General features: G+C 43.8%; 1 protein-coding gene across 6 annotated transcripts in view; it reads left to right on the forward strand.

Moving 5' to 3' along the window:
* ipo11 (importin 11) overlaps positions 1-12,470 on the forward strand; it is a 928,775-nt gene that overhangs the window by 461,917 nt on the left and 454,388 nt on the right. For all 6 annotated transcript variants that reach the window (XM_070869309.1, XM_070869300.1, XM_070869323.1 and 3 more), the window contains one exon: positions 6,853-6,969. In XM_070869309.1, the coding sequence (XP_070725410.1) occupies positions 6,853-6,969 (117 nt within the window). The remainder of the gene's footprint in view (positions 1-6,852; positions 6,970-12,470) is intronic.

The following is a 12,470-nucleotide window of genomic DNA, read 5'->3' on the forward strand; positions in this document are numbered from 1 at the left end:
TAACGTGAGTGCCCACCTCTGTATGCGGGCCGATGCGTTTGCATTTATGGCCTTGTTGTCGGCCAAAAGGGACGTTAGGGGTTTGTGATTTGTCTCCAGCTCAAATTTCCTGCCAAACAGGTACTGGTGCATTTTCTTTACCGCATATACACATGTGAGCACCTCCTTTTCTACCATCCCGTAGCCCCTTTCTGCCTGGGACAGACTCCTGGAGGCATAAGCTACCGGCTGTAATTGACCCTTGGCATTGACATGCTGCAACACACACCCGACACCATAGGACGACTCATCGCACGTTAACACAAGTTTCTTACATGGGTCATATAGCGTTAACAGATTGTTGGAACATAACAAATTGCGTGCTCTATTAAAAGCCCTTTCCTGGCTGTCCCCCCAGACCCATTCGCGACCTTTGCGTAGGAGCACGTGTAGCGGCTCTAGCAGCGTGCTCAATTTGGGAAGAAAGTTACCAAAATAGTTCAGGAGCCCCAGGAACGAACACAGCTCCGTCGTGTTACGGGGTCTGGGTGCTCTCTGGATCGCTTCCGTCTTGGATGCAGTAGGGCTGATCCCGTCTGCTGCTAACCTCATCCCCAGGAATTCTACCTCTGGAGCTAGGAAGACGCACTTCGCCTTTTTCAGTCGCAGATCTACCCGGTCCAGTCTGCGTAGCACCTCCTCCAGGTTGTGGAGGTGTTCTTCAGTATCGTAACCCGTAATGAGGATGTCGTCCTGAAAAACCACCGTCCCTGGAATCGACTTGAGGAGGCTTTCCATATTTCGTTGGAAGATCGCGGTGGCCGAGCGAATCCCGAACGGACATCTGTTGTACTCAAACAACCCTTTGTGTGTCGTGATGGTGGTCAGCTTCTTCGACTCACTCGCCAGCTCCTGGGTCATGTAAGCTGAGGTCAGGTCCAATTTTGAAAAAAGTTTGCCACCGGATAGCGTCGCAAAGAGGTCCTCCGCTCTCGGTAGCGGGTACTGGTCTTGGAGTGACACCCGATTGATGGTGGCCTTATAATCGCCACATATCCTGACCGACCCATCCGACTTGAGCACCGGCACAATCGGGCTCGCCCAGTCACTGAATTCGACTGGCGAGATGATGCCTTCCCTCAACAGGCGGTCCAATTCGCCTTCTATCTTTTCCCGCATCACGTACGGCTCCGCTCTGGCCTTGTGGTGTACTGGTCTGGCGTCCGGGTTTATGTGAATCACTACCTTTGCCCCCATGAAAGTGCCAATGCCGGGTTGAAATAATGAGTCAAATTTGTCCAGGACCTGTGAGCATGATACTCGCTCCACAGAGGAAATTGCATTGACATCGCTCCATTTCCAGTTCATGACAGCAAGCCAACTCCTCCCCAGTAGTGCGGGACCGTCCCCTGGGACAATCCAGAGTGGCAACCTGTTCTCCGAATCTTTGTGGGTCACGACTACCGTGGCGCTGCCTAGCACCGGAATGATCTGCTTTGTGTAAATCCGTAGCTGTGCGTCAATCGGCGATAATTTTGGCCTCCTGGCCTTGGACACCCACAACTTTTCGAACTGTTTGATACCCATCAGGGACTGGCTGGCACCCGTGTCTAACTCCATTGATACTGGGATGCCATTGAGGAGCACTTTCATCATTATCGGTGGCGTCCTGGTGTCTGAACTATATACGTGCTCCACATGAACTCGCTTAACTTCAGCTTCCAGCGATTTCCCCCAGTGTCCATTTCTGCAATTTCTGCAGGTATTTTGCTCATCTCTGCAAACTCTGGCTGAATGTATGCCTCCACGCCTCCAGCATGAATTGCGGTTTGAAACAAAAGGTCCCTTGCTAGTCGATCGTCCCTGACTGCTCCTGTTATTGTCCTTGAGTGCACCATTAACAGCTGTTGATGGCCCCATTACTGGCCGCATTGTCCCTTGCAATGGCGTGAATCGCTGTTCAGCTTGCCATTGTCTCTGTCGAACTCCCCCTCTGGGTTCAACTACATGTTGGGGCATGCCTGACTGCCCTTGTCTGCCTGGAGAACTGTGTGCTGCTTTAACAATGTTGAATCTCTGTCCCAATCATTCCTTAACACAGTACCTCTCGTCTGTTCTGCTAGTGGCCATGCTCGCGTGGTTTAAATCCCAGTTTCTTGTCGCCATTGATACGTCCTTACTACACAGTATAAATGCACACAAGGCCCATGCTTGAGAGAAGGTCAGTCTGTGACCTGTCCTTTATTCCTTAGCACTCAAGTGATGAAGGTGGGTGGAGCTTCCCCTTTTATACCTGAAGGTCTAGGTTAGGAGTGTCTCCCACCTAATGGTCTGTGTTCTCACGGTGTACAACTTAGGTCAGTTTATACATGGGTTACAATGCTGGTTGAATACATGACACTAACTTTTTGTGTTTCATGTACAAGGGCCCCCAGATTCCTCTGCACCACAGCATTTTGTGCTCTCTCCCCATTTAAATAATTAGCATTTTTATTTTTCCTACCAAAGTGGATAACTTCACATTTTCCCACAGTATACTCCATCTGCCAAATGTTTGCCCATTCACTTAGCCTATCTATTATTCCATTGCAGATTCTTTGCGTCCTCCTCACAACTTGCGTTCCCACCTATCTTTATATCATCAGCAAATGTGGCTACATTACACTCTGTCCCTTCATCCAAGTCATTAATATAGATTGTAAATAGTTGAGGCCCTAGCACTGATCCCTGTGGCACCCCACTAGTTACAATTTGCCAATCTGAAAATGACCCAATTCTATCTGACTCTCTGTTTTCTGTTAGTTAGCCAATCCTCTATCCATGCTGATATATTACCCCCAACCCCGTGAGCTCTTGTTCAGTAACCTTTTATGTGGCACCTTATCGAATGCCTTCTGGAAATCCAAATACACGACAGCTACTGGTTCCCCTTTATCCACCCTGCCCGTTACATCCTCAAAGAACTCCAGCAAATTTGTCAAACATGATTTCACTTTTCATAAAACCATGCTGCCTCTGCTTGACTGCATTATGATTTTCTAAATATCCTGCTACTACTTCCTTAATAATGGATTCCAGCATTTTCCCAATGACAAATGTTTGGCGTTGCATTTGCGGTTTTCCAATCCACTGGAACCTCTCCAAAATCCAGGGAATTTTGGTAGATTACAATCAATGCATCCACTGTCTCTGCAGCCACTTCTTAAGACCCCAGGATGCAGGCCATCAGGTCCAGGGGACTTGTCCACCTTTTAGTCCCATTAGTTTGCCTAGTGCTTTTTCTTTAGTGATTGTTTTAAGTTCCCCGCCCCTCCCCCCCAATAGCCCCTTGATTATCAATTTTTGGGATGCTTTTAGTGTCTTCTACCGTGAAGACCGATACAAAATATTTGTTCAAAGTCTCTGTCATTTCCCTGTTTCCCATTATTAATTCCCCAGTCTCATCCTCTAAGGGACCTATGTTTACTTTAGCTACTCTCTTTCTTTTATATATACCTGTATGCTTATCTAGCCTGCCCTTAATGTATACTTTTCACTTCAACCACTCCCTGTGGTACCAAGTTCTACATTCTCACCGCGCTTTGGGTAAAGAAGGTTCTTCTGAATTCCCGATTGGATTTCTTGGTGACTGTCTTACATTGATGGCCTCTAGTTATGCTGTTCCCCACAATGTATCCACTCTATCAAAACCTTTCGTAATTGTAATTACCTGTATTAGGTCATCCCTCAACCTTCGTTTTTTAAGAGAAAAGAAACCCAGTCTGTTCATCCGTTCCTGATATGTATACCCTTGCATTTCTTGTATTAGCCATGTAAATCTTCTCTGTGCCCTCTCCAGCGCCTCTATATCCTCCTTGTAATATGGCGACCAGACCTGTATGCAGTACTTGCCTAAGTGTGATTTAACCAAGGTTTGATACAGGTTTAGCGTAACTTCCCTACTTTTCAATTCTATTCCTCTAGAAATAAGCCCTAGTGCTTGGTTTGCCCTTTTTATGGCCTTGCCAACCCATGTCGCAACTTTTAGCGATTTTGTGTATTTGTGCTCCGAGATCCCTTTGTTCTTCTACCCCACCTGGACTCTCACCCTCCAAGTAATAAGTGACCTCCCTATTCTTCCTACCAAATTTATAATACCTCACATTTATCTGTGTTGAAATTCATTTGCCAATTATATGCCCATTCTGCAAGTTTATTAATGTCCTCCTTAAATTTGATGCTGTCCTCCTCAGTATCGACTCTCGTCCCCAATTTGTGTCATCCGCAAATTTAGAAATTGTGTTTTTGATTCTAAAGTCTAAATCGTTAACATAAATTGTGAACAACAGTGGTCCCAGCACTGATCCTTCTGCCACTGTGAATAGCTACCTTTTATTATTACTCTCTCTGCTTTCTGTCTTGAAGCTAACTAGCTATTCATTCTGCTTCCTGTCCCCAGACTCCGCATTCTCTGACCTTGTTCATCAGTCTATTAAGGGGTACCTTATTGAAGGCCTTTTGGAAAATCTAGATAAATTCCATCCACTGCATTACCATTTTCCACTCTCTGTTACCTCTTCAAAAAATTCAATGAGGTTAGTCAAGCAAGACTTTCCCTTTTGAAATCCATCCTGACTATTTATTATTATGAATATAGGCCTAGTCTACTCAATCTCTCCTCATAGTACAATTCCCCCCTCCCCATCTCATGAATCAGTCTGGTGAACCTTTGTTACACTTTCTCTATGGCAAGTATATTGCTCTAAATATATATATAATATATATATATAATCCACAAATCCCAGCCTTTAACACCTAATCAGAATGTATTTAACTTGTACCTTATCCATGGAAAACTTTTAAAAGCCAGCAAAGAATGACTTTAAAAATTGATAGTGGGAAGATAGATTATGAAAGTAGACTAGCACGGAACATAAAAACAGAATGTAAGAGTTTCTACAGGTACATAAAAAGGAAAAGAATGGCTAAAGTAAATGTTTATCCCCTAGAGGATGAGACTGGGGAATTAATAATGGAGAACAGGAAATGGCAGAGATGTTGAACAAATATTTTGTATCGGTTTTCACGGTAGAAGACACTTAAAACATCCCAATAGTGGATAATCAAGGGGCTAATTAAGTAGTACTCAGTAAAATAATGGGACTAAAGGCGAACAAGTCCCCTGGACCTGATGGCTTACATCCTAGAGAGATGGCTGCAGTGATAGTCAATGCTTTGGTTGTACTCTACCAAAATTCCCTGGATTCTGGGGCGGTCCCAGCGGATTGGAAAACTGCAAATGTAACGCCCCTATTTTTTTTTTAAAAAGGCAGACAAAAAGCAGGAAACTAGAGACCAGTTAGCCTAACATCTGTCGTTGGGAAAATGCTGGAGTCCATTATTAAGGAAGCAGTAGCGGGACATTTGGAAAAGCCTAATTCAATCAAGCAGAGTCAGCATGATCTTATGAAAGGAAAATCATGTTTGACAAATTTGCAGGAGTTCTTTGAGGATGTAATGAGCAGGGTGGATAAGGGGGAACCAGTAGATGTGGTATATTTGGATTTCCAGAAGGCATTTGATTAGGTGCCACATAACCGGTTACTGCACAAGATAAAAAATTCACGGGGTTGGGGATAATGTATTAGCATGGATAGAGGATTGGCTAACTACCAGAAAACAGAGAGTCGGGATAAATGGATCATTTTCCGGTTGGCAAACAGTGACTGGTGGGATGCCGCAGGGATAGGTGCTGGGTCCTCAACTATTTACAATCTATATTAATGACTGGAATGAAGGGACCGAGTGTAATTTAGCCAAGTTTGCTGATGATGCAAAGATGGGTGGGAAAACAACTTGTGAGGAGGACACATAAAATCTGCAAAGGGATATAGACAGGCTAAGTGAGTGGGCAAAAATTTGGCAGATGGAGTATAATGTGGGAAATTGTGAGGTTATCCACTTTGGCAGGAAAAATAGAAAAGCAAATTATAATTTAAATGGAGAAAAATTGCAAAGTGCTGCAGTACAGAGAGACCTGGGGGTCCTTGTGCATGAAACACAAAAAGTTAGTATGCAGGTACAGCAAGGAATTAGGAAGGCAAATACAATGTTGGCCTTTATTGCAAGGGGGATAGAGTATAAAAGCAGAGAAGTCCTGCTACAACTGTACAGGGTATTGGTGAGGCCACACCTGGAGTACTGCGTACAGTTTTGGTCTCCGTATTTAAGGAAGGATATACTTTCATTGGAGGCTGTTCAGAGAAGGTTCACTAAGTTGATTCCAGAGAAGAGGGGGTTGACTTATGAAGATAGGTTGAGTCGGTTGGGCCTATACACATTGGAGTTCAGAAGAATGAGAGGTGATCTTATCGAAACATGTAAGATAATGAGGGGGCTCGACAAGGTGGATACAGAGAGGATATTTCTACTCATGGGGGAAACTAAAACTAAGGGACATCGTCTCAGAAAAGGGGGCTGCCCATTTAATACTGAGAGAAGAAATTCTTCCTCATATCAGGATTGTAAATCTATGGCATTCTCTGCCCCAGAGAGCAGTGGAGGCTGGATCATTGAATATATTTAAGTGGAGATAGACAGATTTTTGAGCGATTAAGGGGTTATTGGGAGCGGGCAGGGAAGTGGAGCTGAGTCCATGATCAGATCAGCCATGATTTTATTGAATGGTGGAACAGGCTTGAGGAGCCAAATGGTCTACTCCTGCTCCTATTATGATGTTATGAAACATTGATTAATTTATGACTTTTTTCCTCGCATTCATATATATTGACTTGACATTTGATCTTTGCCATAATCATTTGTTGCTATCATTTTTGACAACCTTTAAAATTGCTGTAATTATAGCACATAATATTTAATTTTTTTCTACTGTAGTACTTGGAAAACATTTTCAGTCTACTCTTCCAGTTGCTGCAACAAGTCACAGAATGTGATACGAAGATGCATGTATTGCATGTCATTTCTTGTGTCATCGAAAGAGTTGGAATGCAGGTAATACTCTAGAAATCTATACATTTGCAAAATCCATTTTTAAATTCTTTAAATACCAATTATCATTCTGTATATAATTTGCTTGAATTGAAAACTTGATCAGACACAGGTTCCTTCCTCAAGTATACTTTTTCCCTCTTTGGTTTGCATTCTTACCCTTCCTCTTGATGATGGGATGAGTTATTGAGATCCCATTCGGTGACCGTTCTTCATATCTGAACTTGGACAATAAAGTGTTGTGGATCGTGAAGGGAAATGACAGCTAACCCTGATCCTTTCCTCACCCAATGTCCATTTCTGCACTTAATTATTGTTCTTTCAGCCGTGGCTCAGTTGGTAGCACTCTTGCCTCTGAGTTAGAAAGTTGTGGGTTCAAGTCCCACTCCAGAGACTTGAGCACAAAAATCTAGGCCGACATTCCAGTGCAGTCTGCACTGTCGGCAGTGTCATCTTTTGGATTAGATGTTAAACCTGCTCTCTCAGGTGGATGTAAAAGATCCCATGACACACTTTTGAAGAAGAGCAGTGGAGTTATACCCCATGTCCTGGCCAATATTTATCCCTCAATCAACACCACTAAAAAAAAAAGTACTTCAATGGCTGTAAAGTGCTATGGGACGTCCTGGGGTCGTGAAAAGCGCTATAAAAATGCAAGTCTTTTTTCTTTCTTAAATGGTGGTGATTTTAAAGGTTCAAGTAGATGGAACTACGATTACTCTCATAATGGCTGAAGAGGCTTTAAGAACATAAGAAATAGGAGCAGGAGAAGGCCCTACGGCCCCTCGAACCTGCTCCACCATTTAAAACGATCACAGCTGATCCGATCATGGACTCGGGTCCACTTCCCTGCCCGCTCTCCATAACCCCTTATTCCCTTATCAGTTAAGAAACTGTCTATTTCTGTCTTAAATTTACTCAATGTCCCAGCTTCCACAGCTCTCTGAGGCAGTGAATTCCACAATCCACAAACCTTGAGAAGAAATTTCTCCTCGTCTCCGTCTTAAATGGGCGGCCCCTTATTCTAAGATTATGCCCTCTAGTTCTAGTCTCCCCTACCAGTGGAAACATCCTCTCTGCATCCACCTTGTCAAGCCCCCTCATAATCTTATACGTTTCAATAAGATCACCTCTCATTCTTCTGAATTCCAATGAGTAGAGGACCAACCTACTCAATCTTTCCTCATAAGTCAACCCCCTCATCTCTGGAATCAACTTCGTGAACCTTCTCTGAACTGTCTCCAAAGCAAGTATATCCTTTCGTAAAGATGAAAACCAAAACTGCACGCAGTATTCCAGGTGTGGCCTCACCAATACCCTGTACAACTGTAGCAAGACGTCTCTGCTTTTATACTGCATCCCCTTTGCAATAAAGGCCAAGATTCCATTGGCCTTCCTGATCACTTGCTGTACCTGCATACTAACTTGTGCATGTGTGTTTCATGCACAAGTGCCCCCAGGTCCCACTGTACTGCAGCACTTTGCAATCTTTCTCCATTTAAATAATAACTTGCTCTTTGATTTTTTTTTCTGCCAAATTGCATGACCTCACACTTTCCAACATTATACTCCATCTGCCAAATTTTTGCCCACTCACTTAGCCTGTCTATGTCCTTTTGCAGATTTTGTGTGTCCTCCTCACATAATGCTTTTCCTCCCATCTTTGTATTGTCGGCAAACTTGGCTACGTTACACTCAGTCCCTTCCTCCAAGTCGTTAATATAGATTGTAAATAGTTGGGGTCCACTGATCCCTGCGGCACCCCACTGGTTATTGATTGCCAACCCGAGAATGAACCATTTATCCCTACTCTGTTTTCTGTTCGTTAGCCAATCCTCTATCCATGCTAATATATTATCCCCAACCCTGTGAACTTTTATCTTGTGCAGTAACCTTTTATGTGGCACTATGTCAAATGCCTTCTGGAAGTCCAAATACGCTACATCCACTGGTTCCCCTTTATCCACGCTGTTTGTTACATCCTCAAAGAATTCCAGCAAATTTGTCAAAAATGATTTCCTCTTCATAAATCTATGCTGACACTGCCTGACCAAATTTTGCTTTTCCAAATGTCCTGCTATTGCTTCTTTAATAATGGACTCCAAAATCTTTCCAACCACAGATGTTAGGCTAACTGGTCTATAGTTTCCTGCTGTTTGTCTGCCTGCTTTTTGTCTGCCCCCTTTTTTAAATAGGGGTGTTACATTTGCAGTTTTCCAGTTTGCTGGGACCTCCCCAGAATCCAGGGAATTTTGGTAAGTTACAACCACTATCCCTGCTGCTATTTCTCTTAAGATCCTAGGATGCAAGCCATCAGGTCCAGGGGATTTATCCACCTTTAGTCCCATTATCTTACTGAGTACCACCTCCTTAGTGATTGTGATTGTGTTAAGTTCCTCCCCCCCCCCCTCTAGCCCCTTGACTATCCACTGCTGGAATATTATAAGTATCCTCTACTGTAAAGACTGAAGCAAAGTATTTGTTCAGAGTTTCTGCCATCTCCATGTTCCCCATTACTAATTCCCCGGTCTCGTCCTCCAAGGTACCAACATTTATTCTAGCCACTCTTTTCCTTTTTATATACCTATAGAAACTCTTGCAATCTGTTTTTATATTTCGTGTTAGTGTATTTTCATTGTCTATCTTCCCTTATTAATCATTTTTTTAGTAATTTTTTGTTGGCTTTTAAATGCATCCCAATCTTCTGTCCTCCCATTAGTTTTGGTCACATTGTATGCCCTTGTTTTTAATTGGATACCGTCCTTTATTTCTTTAGTTAGCCACGGATGGCTATCTTTTCTCTTACGCCCTTTCCTCCTCACTGGACTGTATTTTTCTTGAATGTTGTGAAATGTCGCCTTAAATGTACATCACTGTTCATCAACCATCTATTTTCCCAGTCCACTTTAGCCAACTCAGCCCTCGTACCTTTATAGTCTCCTTTATTTAAGCTAAGTACGCTGGTTAGAGATCCAACTTTCTCACCTTCCATCTGAATTTGAAATTCAATCATGCTATAATCACTCATTCCGAGGGGATCCTTTACTGGGAGATTGTTTATTAATCCTGTCTCATTACACAGGACCAGATCTAGGATAGCCTGCCCCCTGGTTGGTTCTGTTACATACTGCTCAAGGAACCTGTCCCTTATGCACACTATGAAGTATTCTTCAAGGCTACCCTGACCAATTTGATTTGTCCAATCAATATGGAGGTTAAAATCATCCATGATTATTGCTGTTCCCTTTTTACAAGCCCCCACTGGTTTATGCTCCGACCAACAGAGTTGCTACTGTTAAAGGTCTATAGACTACACCCACCAGTGACTTTTTCCCTTTATTATTCCGTCTCTCCACCCAAACTGTTTCAACATCCTGATCATTTGAGCCAATATTGTTTCTCACTATTGCAGTGATTCCATCCTTTATCAATAGAGCTACCCCACCCCCTTTTCCTTTCTGTCTGTCCTTCCGGATTGTCAAATACCCCTGAATATTTAATTCCCAGTCCTGGTCACCTTGCAACCACGTCTCTGTAATGGCTATCAGATCATACCCATTTGTATCCATTTGTGCCGTCAACTCATCTATTTTGTTACAAATGCTGCGTGCATTTAGACAAAGTACCTTTAAATTTGTTTTTTTTACCCTTTTTTCCTGCTTGTTTCCTCTCTCCTTCAAACTCACTTTCTTTATTTTTGCTTTCTAGTTCCAGCTTTACTCCCCTCCCTACTAAATCTATTTCCAGGTTCCCATTCCCCCTGCCAAGCTAGTTTAAACCCTCCCCAACAGCACTAGCAACCCCCCCCCCCCGAGAGGACATTGGTCCCAGCTCTGTTGAGGTGCAACCTGTCCGGTTTGTACAGGTCCCACCTTCCCCAGAAGTGGTCCCAATGACTCAGGAAACCAAAGCCCTCCCACCTGCACCATCTCTCCAGCCACGAATTCATCTGTTCTATCCTCCTATTTCTGTACTCACTAGCTCGTGGCACTGGGAGTAATCTGGAGATTACTACCTTTGAGGTCCTGCTTTTTAATCTCTCTCCTAGCTCCCTAAACTCTGCCTGCAGGACCACATCCCTCTTCCAACCTATGTCATTGGTACCGATGTGGACCACGACCTCTGGCTGTTCACCCTCTCCCCCCAGAATGCCCTGCAGTCGCTCAGTGACATCCTTGACCCTGGCACCAGGGAGGCAACATACCATCCTGGAGTCACGTCTGTGGCTGCAGAAACGCCTGTCTGCTCCCTTGACTATTGAATCCCCTACCACTATAGCTCTTCCATTATTCTTGCTCACCCCCTGTGCAGCTGAGCCACCCGTGGTGCCGTGGATTTGGATTTGGCTCTGGCTGCACTCCCCAGAGCCACCATCACCCTCACCAGTACTCAGAACAGAATACTGGTTGGAGAGTGAGATCGACTCAGGGGACCCCTGCACTACCTGCCTAGTCTTCCTCTTCTGCCTGGCGGTCACCCACTCCCTGTCTGCCTGCAGACTCTTAAGCTGTGGGGTGACCGCCTCTAGAAACATGCTATCCACGTTGCTCTCAGTCGCGCGGATGCACCGTGATGACTCCAGCCGCCGCTCAAGCTCCAAAACACGGAGCTCGAGTTGGTGCAGCTGGTGACACCTCCTGCAAGCATGGTCATCCTGGCTGCGTGAAGCATCCAGGATTTCCCACATGTCACAGGATGTGCAATCCATGGGACTGAGCTGCCCTGCCATCCCTCTAGTTACACTCGCAACTATCAAGTAGAACCTCTAAGTTCTAAACCTTAGCAACACACATCCAGCCACTACTCAGCAAACAGCCAATTTAATTAACTGGTTCTCTTTAGATACTAAAGATCACATATTTAATTGTAGTTCCTAACCTACAACAATGCTAAAGGTTTCTTAAAGAAAAGAAAAAGAAAATAAAAAATACTCACCAATCCATCAGCCAATCACTTACCCGCTTGGCCGTGACATCATACTTTGATTTTGATTTTTTAACTTTCTGTCCCTGCTGCAGCTGGCCTCCTCCCGACTGGATCCTTCCATATCTCATCGGTCGTACAAACTGCGTTCGATTCAATATTGCCCAGGAGTTGCTCCGCTTTTTTGGGAGCAACTTGATTTTTCTGGAGTATCTTAAAAAATCCCCATTTTGCACATTCAATTTGCGCCAGTGTAAGTGTGTTAGTTAGGATTTTTTCAGTTCAGTTTTTTTTTCAAAAGGGGGCATTACCAGCCACCTACGCCTGTTTTGGCCATTTAAAAAACCCAGCCAATGAAAATGGGCTGCAGGCATCTTGAAAGCCTAGCTTGTATTTCTCCATCCAAGAAATAATAAATCACTCTCATGGTCCAAAGAAGAAAATGAGAGCTGAGGAAACGCATCCAGCTAGGGAGATAAATTACAATGACAGTCTTAAGATCAACTCGTTTGCGAATACATTTTTTATGGCTTTAGTTTAAGGATGTAGGCAGCAATAGATGTACTTAGCATAATTCAAGA

This window comes from Pristiophorus japonicus, chromosome 2, assembly GCF_044704955.1.
Source record: "Pristiophorus japonicus isolate sPriJap1 chromosome 2, sPriJap1.hap1, whole genome shotgun sequence".
In the NCBI taxonomy this organism is placed as follows: Eukaryota; Metazoa; Chordata; class Chondrichthyes; family Pristiophoridae; genus Pristiophorus; species Pristiophorus japonicus.